Raw genomic sequence first — 19,283 nt, forward strand, 5'->3', positions numbered from 1 at the left:
GATTCATTTATTTCATCAGCGCACAAACTTTGATTGCTCGCTACTTGTTGATGTGCATGTTTGGACGTGGTATCATTAAACCTTTCATCACTTCTCACGTGTGTTTTCGTGACAAAACGTAGTTTTGGAGAGCAGAGAAGCTCGCCTGTGATTCCCCCTGGTGATGGATGGTGTAGTGTAAAACTCCCCATCGCCGATCAGTCGTGTAGTGTGAACATTACAGTGACCAGGTGTTAATCAGAGTGTCGTGTAGTGTAAACTTGGCATAAGCTGTACAACAGCCAGGTGTATGTTTACATTACATTTACAATGTTGTAGCATGTCAGACAAATGAAAGAAAACAGTAACATTCATTTTTTATTATTATTTCATTTGTCTGACATGCTACAACATTGTAAATGTAATGTAAACATACACCTGGCTGTTGAATGTTACTGTTTTCTGTTTTGGATTAATTATTTATGTAAACAAAATACACAAATATTTTTAATAATAAATGTTCTTTGTACAATTATCACATTCGTTCTCTGAACATCTTTACATATTTAAACAAAACCTGTTAATGTAACTCAAATATGCCTAAATGTGTTGAATCGAAATTGAATCGAAAATCGAAGATCGAAGATCGAATCGAATCGGGACCTTGTGAATCGGAATCGAATCAATACAGGAAATTAGTGGCGATACCCAGCCCTAGTGCCAACCACAACCAATAAAACAGCACCAAGTCTTTTCCTGTAACATCCTATAGGAATTTGAGACCAGAATTCGGAAACTGAGACAGAATCTCTCCAGATCATCCAGGGTCCTTGGTCCTCTCTTTAGCTCACCCTACAGGTTGTCTATAGGTTTCAGATAAGTGCACTGAGAAGGTCAATTCTAACACTTGATGCATTTCTTGTAGTTCTGGACAAATATTTTTGATTTTTGTCCTGCCAGAAGATCCAAAAACAACCAATTCTTAGTTTCTTCAGAAACTCAGGCAGACAGATTGATTTTAAATGTTTTGGTATTTTATGGAGTTCACTGACTCTTTGGAGGAACACATTCCTGATTTCACTACATTTCTGAGTCAAAACAGTCATATTGAGTGACTAATTGATCAGAACTCCTACCTGTGGTGGTTGCTGATTGGAGGATGGTCTCTCTGTAGGCTACCTGTAGGGGTCCGAGGTGTGTTTCCAGGTTGTACTCTCTCTTAATGCGATCGTGTAGAATCTCGATGTGAAGCTCCCCCATACCACACAGAACTGTCTATTTAAAAATGTAAGATTCAAGCTTGAGTTCATAAACAAATATTTTATTAATAGTGGTAGTGAGAGATTACCTGTCCAGAGTCAGGGTCGGTCCTGACTTTTAGACTGGGATCTTCCCTTTGAAGGCAGTTCAGAGCATGCTCAAGATCTGCAGATGAAGAAAACATATCATACTGTCCCTCCTATACAATTCTATATTATTCTGCGAATGCATCAGCACTGGGATTCTGAACTCCCCAAGTTTAAAGTTTAAATCTCAGCTTTGCTACCGGGCGGCTGGGCAGCCCCTAACAGGCACAATTACAGACAGTAACTACAGCAGACAAAATTGGCCACCAAGTCTACAGGGTAGGAAAATACTTGACTGAAAAGAAGTGGGGTCTTCAATGCTGTGTAAGGACCCTTTTTAGTAACCAGAGGCACCTGGATTGAATCGGAGGAACGTGGAGATCAGTGTGTGACTCTCTGTGTGGCATACTGGCCTCACATGCAAATCCACCAAAGTATGGGTGAATGAGAAGGTGTCGATAGACTGTGTGTGTCCGGCAATATACCCTCCTTGGAAGCAAGAAATGCCCAGAAATATTTAAATATCTAAAATGACCTAATACGTAAATAAAAGACTGGGAGCTTACCTGCTTGTTTGGCCATGGAAGGTAGCTCTATAGAGCAAAAAAAGACAGGTTCAGGCACCTCGACCCCTGCCAGTACCAGACTTCCTGTCCCTTTCTTTCCACTTTGTTGCGCCCTCTGTGTAGCAGCTGCCACCGAGGCTTTGGATGAAACAATGGTGTCTCCCGTCACTGTCTGAGTGGGCACAAGATATACTGATTCAAATACTACTTTGCCTACTGGTCTACTAATAATGGCAACCTGTGGCAATAAAAAAAAAAAAAAAACATTTTTTTAGAACCAATAGCTCCAGTTTCACCAGGAAACACTGGACGAGCCATTCAGACAAAGCCAATCATGTCTGTGTAGTCGCCCAGCTGGCTGACAGCATAAAAGTGGGCAATTTATTTTGTAGTTTACTCACTTCAAATAAAGACATCATGTCGATAGCTGTGGTTCATACATGAGCCATTCCAGAAACATGCCAGTAATTGTACTAGATATCACCAATCTAGCTGTCCATTTTATTAGCATTTTTTTTACCAAATAGAAGCACTTTGTAGTTCTACAATTACTGACTGTAGTGCATCTGTTTCTCTGCATGCTGTTCTTTAATGGTCAGGACCCCCACAGGAGCACAACAGAGCAGGTATTATTTAGGTGGTGGATCATTCTCAGTACCGCAGTGACAGTGACGTCGTGGTGGTGTGTTAGTGTGTGTTGTACTGGTATGAGTGGATCAGACACAGCAGCGCTGCTGGAGTTTTTAAATACAGTGTCCACTCACTGTCCACTCTATTAGACACTCCTACCTAGTTGGTCCACCTTGTAGATGTGAAGTCAGAGATGATCGCTCATCTATTGCTGCTGTTTGAGTTGGTCATCTTCTAGACCTTCATCAGTGGTCACCGGACGCTGCCTACTGTTGGCAGGCTGTGCTGTTGGCTGGATGTTTTTGGTTGGTGGACTATTCTCAGTCCAGCAGTGACAGTGAGGTGTTTTAAAAACTCCATCGGCATTACTGTGATCCACTCATACCAGCACAACACACACTAACACACCACCACCATGCCAGTGTCACTGCAGTGCTGAGAATCATCTGCCACCTAAATAATAGCTGCTTTTTTGAAGAAAAGCATGACAGGGGGCTAACAAAGCATGCAGAGAAACAGATGGACTACAGTCAGTAAATGTAGAACTACAAAGTGCTCCTATATGGTAATAAACTGCTAATAAAATGGACAATAAGTGTAGAAACACGGAGGTGGTTTTAATGTTATGGCTGATCGGTGTATACACACATCTATCAATAAGCCTGCTGGACATACTATTCCTAAACTATGGGCATTAGCATTGGGTTGAAACTCCTAGCAAGAAGAGGGAGCAGATCTGTGGAGCTGAGAAGGACCAATTGGAGGCCACTGGAATTCTAAGGCAGGAACATTCCTGAGATTATTAATAATCATACCTGTTTAAGGCCCACGGTGAGGGCGATGTTGCCTGCAGGAAGTGAGGAGATTTCAACATGCTGATCTGCGAATGGCAGTAACAGGCGACTCATTCTCTCGCTGCCAAAATAAATAAAAAATACAAAGCATTCAGTTTAGCTTGATTTTCATTATTGTCAAATTCAGATTACAAGTCGATAAGAGAGAAACAGATCAGGAAAATGTGGAATTTTAGACCTACGTTCCATTCCGGTTGATGTTGTACACTGCCGACTGAGGTTTCATAGAGCCGGAGTAGATCCTCAGAAACACCAGTGGACCTCTCTGCTTGTCATGGACCACCTTAAATGCCAGGGCACACAAGTCATCCTTGTACCAGCGCCTGAACACACACAGGCAAAACACTGACCTCAACCACAGAGAAGAATTTTGGGATGTATTGGAGCACTGAGTGTGAGCCAGGCCTTCTTATTAACTTATCTAAGATTTAAAATGCCCTTTTGAATGGGCACAAATCCTACCAGACACACAATCCAAAATCTTGTGGCAAGCCATTCCAAAAGAAATTACTAAATTTTAAAGCTGAAAAAGATGTGCAATTCCATATCAATGTCCACATACTTTTGATAATTGCAAAGTGATTTCAACCAACCCACTGTAAGTGTATTTTTATTCTGAGAGTTTGTTCTTAAAATCTCAGTTAGACTGACTAGACAACCAGACAACCAGCCTGACTGGGTGCCCAACGGACAAAATCGGCCTCGTCAGTGGGAGCAAGAGCCAGATGGAATATGACCTCTATATACACACCATGTCCAGGGTGTCATTACAAAGCATAATGTATTCACTCAAACAAACGTATGGGCAATATGTGGACACTAGAAGTAAAAAAATAAAAGTCCTCAGGGACCTGTGAACTCCCCGGACCGAGAATCTTTCCACACTATTACTGTCACACTAGGTATGTGGACAACTTAACATGAGCTTGCTGGACACTCTAATTCCACAGCCATAAACATTAATATAGTGGTACATGTCTTTATCTTTTTCTTCTTCTTCTTTCGGCTTTTCCCTTTTCAGGGGTCGCCGCAGCGAGTCATCCTCCTCCATCTCACTCTGTCCACTGCGTCCTCTGTCCTCACCCCAACTGCTTCCATGTCTTCTCTAACTGCATCCATATATCTCCTCCTTGGCCTTCCTCTTTGTCTTTTTCCTGGCAGCTGCATTTCTAACATCCTTCTACCAATATACCCGCTGTCCCTCCTCTGGACATGTCCAAACCATCTCAGCCTGGCCTCTCTAACTTTATCTCCTAGTTGTTTAACCTGTGCTGTACCTCTGATTATCTCATTCCTAACCTTATCCATCCTTGTCACTCCCAAGGAGAACCTCAACATCTTCAGTTCTGCCACTTCCAGTTCTTTCTCCTGTCTTTTTGTCAATGCCTTGGTGTTGTCCTGGATAACCAGCTGACCTTCTCTTCTCATGTAGCCAACATGACAAGATCGTGCCGGTTCCTCCTGTACAACATCAGGAAGATTCGGCTATTTCTTTCCATGGAAGCCACTCAGATTCTTGTGCAGTCACTTGTAATCTCACAGTTGGACTACTGTAACTCCCTCCTGGAAGGTGCTCCCATGTCCACTATTGAACCCTCACAACTCATCCAAAATGCAGCTGCTCGCCTGGTTTTTAACCAACCTAAACACCGCCACATCACCCCACTGCTTCGTTCTCTTCACTGGCTTCCTGTAGCTGCACGCGTACGGTTTAAAACACTGATGCTCGCCTACAAAGCCAAAAATGGACCAGCCCCAAGTTACCTTCGTGGTCTAATCAAACCCCGCTCTGTACCACGCAACCTCCGAGCCACTAGTCTCGCTCAACTTGATTGGTTCCAACAGGGTTTTAGCAGATTTGTGTTCTTGGACTGTTGTTTACTTAAACTAGAGTAAGGTAATGTTTACTATGGAAGCACTTCTGTAAGTCGCTCTGGATAAGAGCGTCCGCTAAATGCCGAAGATGTAAATGTAAATGATAGGTCTTAGCCGAACAGAAGCATATAACGTATGTAATATAATTTGTCATTCACCTGTTAACAATAGGTGTGGCTGAAACAACTGATTTTAATAAGTAGGGAGCCCTCGTACCTTCGGAAATATGGTGTATGTCAAGTTGCTACAGTTTTTCCACTTATGTGGATCTGTTTTAATAGTCTACACTGTATGTAAATGCTAATTCTGTTATAATAATAATACACTGCGTACTAAAGACAAGTATGTGAGAGAGAGTGCTATTTATTCTTGAGTGTAATTTTATGTTCTGTACCATTTATATCTTTATATTTCTATTTTATTTGTATCTTTACATTATTAGAGTTTATAGTTTATATATATCTATTTCCTCGGCTGCTCCCACTGCGGGTCGCAGGCGGATCGTGATCAGCATCATTGATTTGGCACAGTTTTTACGCCGGATGCCCTTCCTGGCACGACTCTCCCTATTTATCTGGGCTTGGAAGCAGCACTACAATGCACTGGTTTATTAATCCTAGCGGCTGGTATCTATACGACAATTCAGTGTCGCCAATTAGCCCGGCTGCATTGTTTTGGACTGTGGGAGGAAACCAGAGCACCCAAGAGGAAACCCACGCAGACACGGGGAGAACATGCAAACTCCACACAGAAAGGACCCGGACCGCCCCACCTGGGGATCGAACCCAGGACCTACTTGCTGTGAGGCGACAGTGCTACCCACTTAGCCACCGTGCCGCCCAGTTATAAATAAATTTTGTGCTAAATTTCTGTATGTTCTGTTTTCACTCTTCCTGTAACAATGCAAATTTCCTATTGTGGGATAATGAAAAGCTATCTTTTTTAGGAGCAGTAAAAGCAGTCCAGGTATCATAGAGGAGGAGAACAGGACTTACACCAGGTCATGGTTCCTTTCATCAGGTGCGGGGAGGTATGCTGTGATGGCGTCTAGTAAAGGCTGAACTCCTTTATTTTTTAAAGAGCTTCCACACAGCACAGGCACTCCTTTGCGAGACAGAGTTACTCTCCTTACAGCCTCTTGCAACTACAAATGACATTACCATTAGTTTAGAACCCATTATTTATACCCACATTATTATTACGTGAAGTTATTAACACAAACCCAATTACAAAAAAAAGTTGGGACTAGGACGTTTGTGGAAGTTTGCTATGGAACTTTCTTACCATGACAATAATAAATTGCATTTATAGCCTACTGGTTAAGCAATCAGCAATTAATATTTCTTTACATAAGTTGATACTGAGAGTCTTGCATATCTAAAAAGCTGTTTTTAACAAGTTAAAATGACATACAGTATATAAAATTACTCCTTTATACCTTTATATTTTATCAACCTTGAATTAACAGTTAAATAATGCACTTGTTAGCTTAAATTACACAATTATTTTGAAGAAATGATAAGTCCTTTCATGCTAATACCTAAACTAATAATGTAAAAAAAAAAAAATTTGTAAAAATTAAACAATTACAAAAAATAAAACAAATAATTTGCTGTGCCAACAATGCTGCTCCTGCTAGATATGACGGAAACCTGGTGTGTTTGCACCAAAAATGTCTAGAACTCACTACAGACTTCACAGACTAGACTAAGAACTCTTAATTGCTTGTTTATTCTTTTCGCTAATTATAACTTTTAGTTTAAATTAATTCAACTTATTCTCCAGGCCACACCAGAAGGATGGGGGTCCCTGCTGAGTCTGGTTCCTGTCAAGGTTTCTTCCTGTAATTTTAAGGGAGGTTTTTTTTTTTTGTCACTGTCGCCCTCGGCTTGCTCAACAGGAGTTTTTGGTCTGTAAACCTTCTGTAAAGTTGCTTTAAAACTATTGTAAAAAGCTCTAAACAAATGATTTGACCTTTTGAAATATAACCAAAACTAAAGTAACACAACTAAATTAACTAAAAATAAAAATATATACAGTATGTATAGAAATTAAATAATAGGTAATTATTAAATATTATTAAATTAAAATATAAAATTATAATACTGGCCAACTTTGTGTAAATGTATTTTAGTTGTTATAGTTTTGGGTGATTATTGTATGGTAATAGTGGTGAAAAAAATGCTAGGTCAGATCATAAACACATACATGATGAAATGCATATAAAAACATGAAGTTAACCTTCTCAGCAGGTACTGCATCAAAGTTCTCTCCATATTCACTCAGAAGCAACTCAGCAAACTCATCATCCAGATCTGCAACCTGCACACAGTGTGTACAAACACATTCTTATTTAATTGTGTGTTTTGATAGGATGAACCACTGGCAGTTATCAGTATTTGTATAATACCTGCTCTATAAGTGCTGCTCTGGCCTGGATGACCTCTTCATGGAATTCTGTCATCCGGTCATCAGCAGTCTGGACTTCTCTCGTCTCAAAAACTCGCCCGTCCTCGGCCCGGGACTTGCCCTGCCACGTAATCTGCTGCTTGGTGATCAAATCCACCAATCCAGTGAAGTCTTTTCCTGAGCCAATCGGAAGCTGAAGAAGTCAGTTACAGAAACGTATCAATAAATAAAGATTTTCATTTTATTAATGAGTTACTTAAAGACATAAAGAGGCTTACCTGGAGGACAACAGGGTTGGCCTTCAGTTTTGTCTTGATGCTCTCTACACAGTAACTCAGGCTGATGAAAGACAATAAAGGACATTTCACATGGAACTTAATGGAAGTGCTGTTTAATTATGGTAAACATCATTTCAAACTCCTTTAAGTTCATGTATTTTTGGAGTACTACTGCAGATACTGTATTGAGGTTTTGCGTTATGTACACGCCCCATTTCCAGGAAAGTTGGGACATTTTGTAAAAAGCAATAAAAACAAGAGTCTGTGACTTGGAAATTAATTTGAACCTTTATTTAACAGAATAAAACAGCATTAAAAATGACTACATGTTTCGACTGACTAACTTGATTGTACTGTATTTTGAATTTGATGCCTGCAACACGTAAAAAGTCCATAAAATATTCAAGTTACACTGTTTTGAAACATTCCACAGATGATATAATAATTGTTGTGGGTTTTATAATTGGATATGAAAGGATAGATGGGTTGTGGGTGACCACTTTGTGCCAAACATCAAGAGAGTATTATTAACATTAAAGAACATTATAAAACGGATAGTTCCGTTCCTAAAATCTGATTGGCTGAGCCGCGTTCAAAGCCGTTGTAAAATCCCTGATAAACGCACACCTATGACCACCTCACATCATTCCATATTAATACGCCACTGAAAAGAAAAAGTGAATGTTATGTTCGCCCTCATGTTGCCTAGCAACACTTAACGAACTACCTGGGGTCGCAGAAGAATGCTTTTTGTAAGTGTTTTTGTAAATAAAAACATTTATAAATTGAACATTGTTGTATTTTATTATATTTTACGTTGACCACCGTTTTATAAAAGCAATAAGCCACTCGAGACCGTGCGTTACTGCTATGAAACAACCTTCCCCGTGATAAAATCGCAGCAACGCACGGTCTCTCGTGGCTTATTGCTTTATTTTACGCCCAGGTGGCGCAGTGGGATATTCCGCTAGCACACCAGCACTGAGTTTCTGAACTCCTCGGTTCGAAACTCGGTGTTGCCACTGGTCGGCTGGGCGCCATCCGGCGGGCATAATTGGCAGTGCCTGGAGCAGATACTAACTGGCTGCACCGTGTCTGCAGGGTGGGGGCTGTAGTATGTGTGGGTGGGTGGTTCTTCATACACTGTGTAAGGACCCTGATTGGCGGAAGAGACGCCTCTGCAGAAAGCAGGGGCGAGAAGAGGAGGGCTGTACGCAGCAGAAGACAAAAATTGAGTGCGCTAAATCGGGAGAAAAATGGGGAGAAAATGCATTAAAAAAAAGACAATTTTTCAATGCATATTGCAAACAGATAAGGATTTTAACATCTACCATACAAAATATTGTAAAAAGATTCAAAGAATCCCAGAGAAGTCTGTGAGTGGTAAAGCTGGAAACCACCGTTGATTGTGTGTGACCTTCAAACCCTTCTGGCATTGCATAAGAAACTGTCATGCTACTGTAATAAATACAGCCACATGGGCTCGTGGGTACTTCAGAAAAGCGTTGTCACCCACTGGTGCATCAACCAATGCTACCTGAAACTCTATAGCGTAAAGAGTAAGTTTCATACAGACAGTGGTAAGTAACTATGTCTTTCATGAGAAGTCCATGGTTATTTCAGCAAGACAATGACCTCATTCTGCATTCTGCCTGCAGTCCAGATATGTCTTCCATTGAAAATGTTTGGTGCATCACAAATTGTATTAGATTGTATTAAAGCAAAAACAGCGCAAAATCCACTTGCACAACTACAGCCTTCAGTTCCCAAATCTTTTCTTTGTACTTTTATTAGTTAAAGGTTCGAGAGAATTAAGTAGTCACTGATTCTTGTTTATACAAAAGGCTCAACTATTCTGGAAACTGGGTCTGTAGTAACTTTGGGTAATATATAGACTTTTAAATAATGTGTTTGTGTTACTGTGTTGATTACCTGGCTCCTGATTTATCCATCTTGTTAAGAAAGCACACACAGGGTATTTCATGTTTTTCTGCCTGTCGCCACACCGTCATAGTTTGTGCCTGAAATTCAATGAGGAACACACACTTATACTTATAACTATTTTTTTGAGACAGAGGGTGTAAAAAATATTCATGTATAAATAAATGGTCACACAATAAATGTGTGCTCATCCAGCACAGACCAATTAAGATAAAACCCAACAGACCTGACAGCCTAAATAGCAGAATCACCACTTTTACCTCCTACACTATTTTAATATTCTTTATTAAAACATTCTTACTGACCATCATTTTGATCTCTTATTCGAAATATTAACAAAATGTTCTTGTTTATTAAAAGTCAAATGATTGAAAGGATGCACAGTAAAGATGTTTTGTTCATGTGTTCAAGGGTGCCAATATTTGTGAAGGTGACAGAATGCCTTTATTGTCATATATACATGTACACAAGTACGTTTTCCAGATTGTTTGAAAGCTGGGGTCAGAGCAAAGGGTCAGCCATTGTACTGCACACCCCTGGAGCCGATGACAGTGCCTGGATTCAACCCTATGACTTTCCGAATGATAGCCCAAAGCTCTATCTACTAGGCTACCACTGTCCCTCGAAGCCTAGATACTACACTTGAGGATTTAAACGTCATGTTTAACACACTTTGGTTACGTTCATTATAGGAATGGTAGTTACTCATTACACAAGATTCATCAGTTCACAAGGTTATATCAAACACAGTCATGGATAATTTTATATCTCCAATTCACCTCACTTGCATGTCTTTGGACTGTGGGAGGAAACCGGAGCACCCGGAGGAAACCCACACAGACACAGGGAGAACATGCAAACTCCACACAGAAAGGACCCGGACCGCCCCACCTGGGGATCGAACCCAGGACCTTCTTGCTGTGAGGCGACAGTGCTACACTACACTTGATCTTAGCCTAATATCTAAAGATATCAATAGATTGAAATACAAAATGAACTGGTTGATTTTAAATGGACATAATTGGTATTTTACTCCTCAGTCACCCCTTAATCCCTCCTAATGACAAAGTAAAAACGTTTTCTCAATCTCTTATTTACAGAAATGATCAGAACCTTAATATTCAGCCGCATGTTTTCTAAGATACTTCTCTACAAGCTTTGCACAACTAGATTTGGGCAGTTCATCCCGATCGTCCAACATTTTTTTATTGGATTTGATTCTGGGCTTTGGTTGGGACACCTAAGGACATTCAGAAATGTACACTACAGCCACTCTAGTGTTGTTTTGATTGTTTGCTTTGGGTCATTGTTGTGTTGAAAGGTGTATTGTCAGCCCAGTCTAACTGTGTTTATATATTCCACAATACTTATCTTCATGTCCCTGCTGCTGAGAAGCACACCAAAGCATGATGCTGCCACCAGCATGTTTCACTGTAGGGATGGTATGAGCCAAATGATGTACAGTGACACATCTTGTAAATAATTAAAGCAAACAGGATGCACCTGATTGCAATTTGAAGTGCTTCTGCAAAGGGTCTGAATACTTTTGTGTATAAGAAATTTCAGTTCAAATCAAATTCACACAACAACAAAGTCCGCAAAAAAATAAAAGGGTCTGACTACTTTCTGAAATATTAAAAAGGTCACCTCCACGCCAGCTGAGGCATCAAACACAGCCACTGCTCCATCCAGCACACGCAGAGCTCTCTCCACCTCCAGAGTAAAATCCACATGGCCTGAAACACACCAGAGTCTCTAATACGAGTTCCTGTCTATGTTTTATTTCTATATATGGGTGTGCGATCATACCTGGTGTGTCGATGAGATTAATCCTGTGCTCCTTCCAGTCGAATGTGACCGCGGCTGACTGGATCGTGATCCCGCGCTCTCTCTCCTGGGCCATGTAGTCGGTCACAGTGTCCCCATCGTCCACGTCTATGCAACGTATGTATGTTATTCACCAAAATAACATACAGCACTTATTGCCCAACAAAACTACAAGATTTGTTCAACACTGAGCAGAATGTAGAACTTTTACCTCCAAGGGCACGTGTGTATCCAGAGTAGTAAAGCATCCTCTCGGTTGTAGTGGTTTTCCCAGCGTCTATGTGGGCCATAATGCCAATGTTACGGATTCTACATGTTAAGAAATTACAAATACAATTAATAAAATGAAGCAAGGATCACATGACCATATACTTTGTATGCAGTATTAATATCAGGAATGCTTTTATGTAAGCTGAATTAAATTATGGCAGCAATGTGCTGAATGATGTTCAAAGATGCCTGTATACATTTAGTATTACAACTATACACTGATCAGCCATAACATAAAAACCACCTCCTTGTTTCTACACTCACTGTCCATTTTATCAGCTTCACTTAGGAGAACTTCTCTACATACCTTTTGAGTCTACTTTCACCTTGTTCTAAAATGGTCAGGACCCCCTACAGGACCACTACAGAGTAGGTACTATTTAGGTTGTGGATCATTCTCAGCACTGCAGTGACAGTGGATCAGACACAGCAGTGCTGGTGGAGTTTTTAAATACAGTGTCCACTCACTGTCCACTCTATTAGAGACCTTGTAGATGTAAAGTCAGAGACGATCGCTCATCTATTGCTGCTGTTTGAGTTGGTCATCTTCTAGACCGTCATCAGTGGTCACAGGACGCTGCCCACGGGGCGCTGTTGGCTGGATATTTTTGGTTGGTGGACATTCTCAGTTCAGCAGTGACAGTGAGGTATTTAAAAACTCCATCAGCACTGCTGTGTCTGATCCACTCATACCAGCACAACACACTCAAACTCAAACTCAAAAGAAGCTTTATTGGCATGACAAATAAGGACATTCGTATTGCCAAAGCAAGTTACAGGGAAATATAAAAATAAAAATAAGAAAAAACAAAAATATACAGAACAGTTACATGTGCAAAAAATATTATAAAATAGAATAAAATATTAATAAAAACAGTGCAAAAATAATAACAATAAAAATTATAATATTTACATTAATGAGGTAGAAAAACGATCAGTTTGTGTGTGCGTGTGTGTATGTGTGTATGAGACATGGTCACCCACTGTCCCTCACCTGGTGCAGCAGGTGTGTGTATAGAGTGCTGCTAGTGTGCAGCTCTCTCTGTGCTCCCCCAGTAGGTGGGGCAGTTTGTCGGGGTCTGGGAGGGAGGTAAAGTTGGGGATGATGTTATTAAATTTAGGAAAGAATTGGGAGCGGACGTGGTGGTACTTGGTACACCGGGTGAGGAAGTGCAGCTCCGTCTCTACTGTACTGGCAGCCAGGACCGGGTGTGTCGCCCCGTCTCCACGGCCAGGTCGTGTGCGCTCAGTCTGTACCTCGTCAGGGTGTTTCTTAATTTAGGGTCGGATACTGCGCTCAGATAATCTGCTGCACTGTAGTGTCTGTTTAGGGCCAAATAACACTGCATTTTACTTTGAGTTTTAGTTTCAGTTTCCCAATAATTCAGATATTTAGTTCGGAGTTTTTGTGTAATTTGGTTTATTCTAATTGGGTTTGCAGATTTCTCCTGTTCCTGAGTCTTTATTGTGTTAGTGTGTGTTAGTGGTGTGTCGGCGTGTGTTATTACAGTGTCTGTGTGTGTTAGTGGTGTATCGGTGTGTGTTAGTGGTGTATCTGTGTGTGTTAGTGGTGTATGGCTGTAGTGACTCAGGACCAGTTGGATGAGGGGACTGGTATGTTTGCTCAGCTCTTGGTGTTTCAGGGCTTTATAATGATAAGATTGGGGGTCGCTCTTATTTAGATGGTTCCAGAAGTTGATTGCTCTTCTCTGTATGTTGATAATTAGTGGAAATCGGCCTAATTCTGCCCTGCATGCATTGTTCGTGGTGTGTCTGTGCACCTTTAGGATGCTTTTACAGAACTCTAACACACACACTAACACACCACCATCCCAGTGTCACTGCAGTGCTGAGAATGATCCACCACCCAAATAATACCTGCTCTGTAGTGGTCCTGGGAGAGTCCTGACCATTGAAGAACAGCATGAAAGCAGGCTAACAAAGCATTCAGAGAAACAGATGGGAACAGTCAGTACTTGTAGAACTACAAAGTGCTTCTATGTGGTAAGTGGAGCTGATAAAATGGACAGTGAGTGTAGAAACAAGGAGGTGATCATAATGTTATGCCCAATTCGTGTATATTAGACACAAAGTTCTACTACTACTACTACATTATTTACAAACTAATATTTCTATCTGGAAAGTGAAACCACCCCATGCACATACATTCCTCTTTACCAACTGTTTGCACTGTGCTATAATTAGGGGCTTACTTTGAGATGTCTGGGCTGACCACAGCTCGAGGAGACTTAACATCATCTGCAAAACAAATAAATAGTAAGTGTGTGTTGCTACAGTGATAATAAACGTATGGAATAAGCATTAAAAAGCACATTATTATGTACATATCTTCAATTTTTACCTTTAAGGAAACTGTAGCATCTTCTCCATTGTGTGCTCCATGGACGGGATGATGAACACCCACAGAGTCGCACCCACTGCAAACACAAATGTAGTGATGCTTAAACAGTGTCAGCATGGCATAAATATGAAACAGCATTACTGAAACACAAAGTCAACAACCATTTCAACACAAAGATAACGTGAAAAACATTAATTTACACTAAAAGTATTAATACATAATGAATTACCACTTAGAACGTGTAGATAAGTGTAGGTGTTGCATCTAGAAATGGTTCGTATTAGTACCCTGAGCACCTGTTTACAGTGGCAGGGTTACGAACAGGAAAGGATCCTCACTTTTGCCGGATAATGTGAACAGATTTGTCATTTTAAATAACGGGCTAAAAGCTGGGTAGCTTTTAACAACTCTGTATAGGCAGGCATTGGCTGGCTTTCTAAAAATAAATTAGATTTAATAATTTTATCATAATTTTATGAATTATTTTTATTGGTAAACATTTTCTTGCAATAAAAATGTGCATAACTGTTCAAATTGTGCTTAGCTATTTTTGGAGTCGATTAATCGCGATTAATTTGGTTCTTTAATTGCGATTAGTTTGGTTCTTTAATCGTGATTAATCTCGAATAAAAAAAATTATCGTGTGACAGCCCTAGTAGATATGCTTAGGGCATGGTTGTCAGTGGTCATATTCCAATATTCCAAGAACACTGCTACAATAGGATGTTACTGGATGTGTACAGTGTATCACAAAAGTGAGTACACCCCTCACATTTCTGCAAATATTTCATTATATCTTTTCATGGGACAACACTATAGACATGAAACTTGGATATAACTTAGAGTAGTCAGTGTACAGCTTGTATAGCAGTGTAGATTTACTGTCTTCTGAAAATAACTGAACACACAGCCATTAATGTCTAAATAGCTGGCAACATAAGTGAGTACACCCCACAGTGAACATGTCCAAATTGTGCCCAAATGTGTCGTTGTCCCTCCCTGGTGTCATGTGTCAAGGTCCCAGGTGTAAATGGGGAGCAGGGCTGTTAAATTTGGTGTTTTGGGTACAATTCTCTCATACTGGCTACTGGATATTCAACATGGCACCTCATGGCAAAGAACTCTCTGAGAATGTGAGAAATAGAATTGTTGCTCTCCACAAAGATGGCCTGGGCTATAAGAAGATTGCTAACACCCTGAAACTGAGCTACAGCATGGTGGCCAAGGTCATACAGCGGTTTTCCAGGACAGGTTCCACTCGGAACAGGCTTCGCCAGGGTCGACCAAAGAAGTTGAGTCCATGTGTTCGGCGTCATATCCAGAGGTTGGCTTTAAAAAATAGACACGAGTGCTGCCAGCATTGCTGCAGAGGTTGAAGACGTGGGAGGTCAGCCTGTCAGTGCTCAGACCATACGCCGCACACTGCATCAACTCAGTCTGCATGGTCGTCATCCCAGAAGGAAGCTGACGCACAAGAAAGCCAGCAAACAGTTTGCTGAAAACAAGCAGTCCAAGAACATGGATTACTGGAATGCCCTGTGGTCTGACGAGACCAAGATAAACTTGTTTGGCTCAGATGGTGTCCAGCATGTGTGGCGGCGCCCTGGTGAGAAGTACCAAGACAACTGTATCTTGCCTACAGTCAAGCATGGTGGTGGTAGCATCATGGTCTTGGGCTGCATGAGTGTTGCTGGCACTGGGGAGCTGCAGTTCATTGAGGGAAACATGAATTCCAACATGTACTGTGACATTCTGAAACAGAGCATGATCCCCTCCCTTCGAAAACTGGGCCTCATGGCAGTTTTCCAACAGGATAACGACCCCAAACACAACCTCCAAGATGACAACTGCCTTGCTGAGGAAGCTGAAGGTAAAGGTGATGGACTAAACTCAATTGAGCACCTGTGGCGCATCCTCAAGTGGAAGGTGGAGGAGTTCAAGGTGTCTAACATCCACCAGCTCCGTGATGTCATCATGGAGGAGTGGAAGAGGATTCCAGTAGCAACCTGTGCAGCTCTGGTGAATTCCATGCCCAGGAGGGTTAAGGCAGTGCTGGATAATAATGGTGGTCACACAAAATATTGACACTTTGGGCACAATTTGGACATGTTCACTGTGGGGTGTACTCCCTTATGTTGCCAGCCATTTAGACATTAATGGCTGTGTGTTGAGTTATTTTCAGAAGACAGTAAATCTACACTGCTATACAAGTTGTACACTGACTACTCTAACTTATATCCAAGTTTCATGTCTATAGTGTTGTCCCATGAAAAGATATAATGAAATATTTGCAGAAATGTGAGGGGTGTACTCACTTTTGTGATACACTGTACATGATAAGAGGTGCGTCAGTTGCATTGTATAACATCCGAAACCCAGTTCTAGCTGATTTAGACCAGTTCCTGTGTTCTAGCCAAGAAATCTGTTAATGGTGGAATCTTCCAGTCCTACCGGGACACAGACAGGAATATAAAGGCTGATTTATTGCTTGTGTGAAACTCTTTTCTCCTCATAATCCAGTCTTTGAAGGTATTTAAATAAGGGTTTTTCCACCACAGTACTGTACACTGTATAGACGAAAGTATTGGGATGCCTTTAAATCATTGGATTCAGGTGTTTCATTCAGTCTCATTGCCATAGGTGTATAAAATCAAGCATCTAGCCATGATGCAGTCTACCTTTATAAACATTTAAGAAAGAATGGGTTATTCTGTAAAGTTTACTTGTATAATTTGTGTAAATCCTATTTATTTAAATTATCCTCCAGACCACCCAAAGAGGATGGGCCCTGCTGAGTCTGGTTCCTCTCAAGGTTTCTTCCTGTAATTTTAAGGGAGTTTTACCTTGCCACTGTTGCCCTCGGCTTGCTCAATAGGGTCTTTTTTGGTCTGTTGGTCCTGGATTCTGTAAAGTTGCTTTGAGACAATGTCATTGTAAAAAGCGCTATATAAATAAACTTGACTTACATTTTTGGTATTGAGTAGATGCCTTTATCCAAAGCGACTTTCAGTACTGTTATAGTATACAGTCTGAGCAATTCAGGGTTAAGGGCCTTGCTTAAGGGCTCAACAGCAGCAACCTGGCAATGGTGGTGCCACTGTTTACTTCTGATTACTAGTCCAGTATCTTAACCACTAGGCTACATCCTTTACAAACATTTGTAAAAGAATGGGTCATTCTGTAAAGTTTACTTAACCGTCTTATTGTTTGTGGGAGGGTGTAGGAGTAACTAAAGTGCCCTAAGATGGACTGGTGCCCTGTCCAGGGTGTAATGCTGGTTCTGGGACCACCATGACCCTAATCAGGTTAAGGTTAAAAAATAGATAAACAAACGTTTTAACTATTTAAGAATAATCTACAAACAATATTCTGGTTAGTCAAAATTGCCTACTAATCCACAATTAGCAATGTAATGTTGATAGCCTCTTCCCATACAAATGTATAGACTTGTATCATGGATGGTCTGTTAGGCTGTAATAGAGAGCTTTAGTGTAAAATATAATAATAATAATAATTAGTAATTGGTGATATTAGACACATGTAAAGGTTCTTACCCCACGTAGGACGCTAAATGTCACTCCAGACTGCATCGGTAAATGTGATGTTAATCAATCAGAACTGAAATATTTACTGCTCATTATTCTGACGTGAACTCAGCTCCGTTCTCTAGCTAATAAACTGCTACATTACAGCGAAAAAACTCCGTTTCATTGTGCTCTTTCAAATAGGTTATTATTATTATTACTATTATTATTATTTATTATTATTCATGTATGGTTTATATTAAGACACAAACAAATGACATTCCAAAACTCACACGCGATGGTGCACCGCTCAAATGAGACTCCTGGAAACACGTATAAACATAATACTGACCGACATGCCAGTGATAGTTGTTGTAGCGCAGTTGCTAATAATAATGCTAATGATGCTAATAATAATGCTAATGATGCTAATAATAATAATAATCAGAGGTGGAAAGAGTACTAAAATATTGTACTCAAGTAAAAGTACTATTTCTTTAATGAATTTTTACTTAAGTACGAGTAAAATTACTAGTATAAAAATCTACTCAAGTAAAAAGTAAAAAGTAACTCATTTAAAATGTACTCAGAGTAAACGTTACTTTTTTAACAGAAGGAGGGGTGTCTCTCCTGTGTAATGCAAACAGGACAAGTGGATATAAATCTCACAATAGTTGTTTTTAATTAAAATATAATAGAAAAAACATGTTGATACAACATTTAAAACATTTAGGGATGTGTAATGTGTCATTTTAGTACAGACCATCCCATAAAACTTTTTCAAACTATAACCACTGAAGTTGGCATTAATTGTGGATTCTATAGACCAGCCTTTTTTTCATCACCAACAAATACCAAACAACAGTCATACTGCAAATCTCATAACTCAAAACAAGTCAAGGTTACAAGTGTTGTGACTTTCACTAAATGACCCAAAGAAAACCTTCGAGATGTCATTTTAATTATAAAACGGATAGTTCCGTTCCTAAAATCTGATTGGCTGAGCCGCGTTTGAAGCCGTTGTAAAAATCCCCGATAAACGCAAACCTATGACCGACCACCTCACATCATTCCATATTAATACGCCACTGAAAAGAAAAAGTTTATGTAAGCCAAATTCGAATCTCAGCTGTGGCGTATGGAAGCTTATTATCAAGCCCTTAATTATTTTTTAAATTATAAAATAAACTGCTTTGTCATTATTTGGAGATACTACGTCCTTAAATAATGATTTATTATCTTAAAATGATGACAAAAAAATCAAAAAATGGGAATGGGCTTCCATAGAGGTGGAATATCGGATTTTATATTTATTTATATCATTTTTATTTTTATTTCCATTTTATCTTGGTCAGGGTGTAATAAATTATCATTTATTATTGTTATTATTATTATTAATAGTAGTAATATTATAAATAGCAG

General features: G+C 40.0%; 1 protein-coding gene across 1 annotated transcript in view; it reads right to left on the bottom strand.

Moving 5' to 3' along the window:
• gfm2 (GTP dependent ribosome recycling factor mitochondrial 2) overlaps positions 1–18,023 on the bottom strand; it is a 36,351-nt gene extending 18,328 nt beyond the window's left edge. The window contains exons 1-16 of the mRNA XM_062988316.1: positions 17,892–18,023; positions 14,338–14,413; positions 14,189–14,234; positions 11,917–12,014; positions 11,688–11,813; positions 11,526–11,614; positions 9,870–9,958; positions 7,938–7,998; positions 7,661–7,852; positions 7,492–7,572; positions 6,246–6,394; positions 3,558–3,698; positions 3,337–3,436; positions 1,892–2,063; positions 1,328–1,404; positions 1,116–1,254 (exon numbers count right to left, since the gene is read on the bottom strand). Coding sequence (XP_062844386.1) covers positions 1,116–1,254; positions 1,328–1,404; positions 1,892–2,063; positions 3,337–3,436; positions 3,558–3,698; positions 6,246–6,394; positions 7,492–7,572; positions 7,661–7,852; positions 7,938–7,998; positions 9,870–9,958; positions 11,526–11,614; positions 11,688–11,813; positions 11,917–12,014; positions 14,189–14,234; positions 14,338–14,413; positions 17,892–17,927 — 1,672 coding nt within the window. The 5' untranslated portion in view covers positions 17,928–18,023. The remainder of the gene's footprint in view (positions 1–1,115; positions 1,255–1,327; positions 1,405–1,891; positions 2,064–3,336; positions 3,437–3,557; positions 3,699–6,245; positions 6,395–7,491; positions 7,573–7,660; positions 7,853–7,937; positions 7,999–9,869; positions 9,959–11,525; positions 11,615–11,687; positions 11,814–11,916; positions 12,015–14,188; positions 14,235–14,337; positions 14,414–17,891) is intronic.
• Positions 18,024–19,283: the final 1,260 nt, after the last annotated feature.

Source organism: Trichomycterus rosablanca, chromosome 26 (genome assembly GCF_030014385.1).
Source record: "Trichomycterus rosablanca isolate fTriRos1 chromosome 26, fTriRos1.hap1, whole genome shotgun sequence".
NCBI classification, from domain to species: domain Eukaryota; kingdom Metazoa; phylum Chordata; class Actinopteri; order Siluriformes; family Trichomycteridae; genus Trichomycterus; species Trichomycterus rosablanca.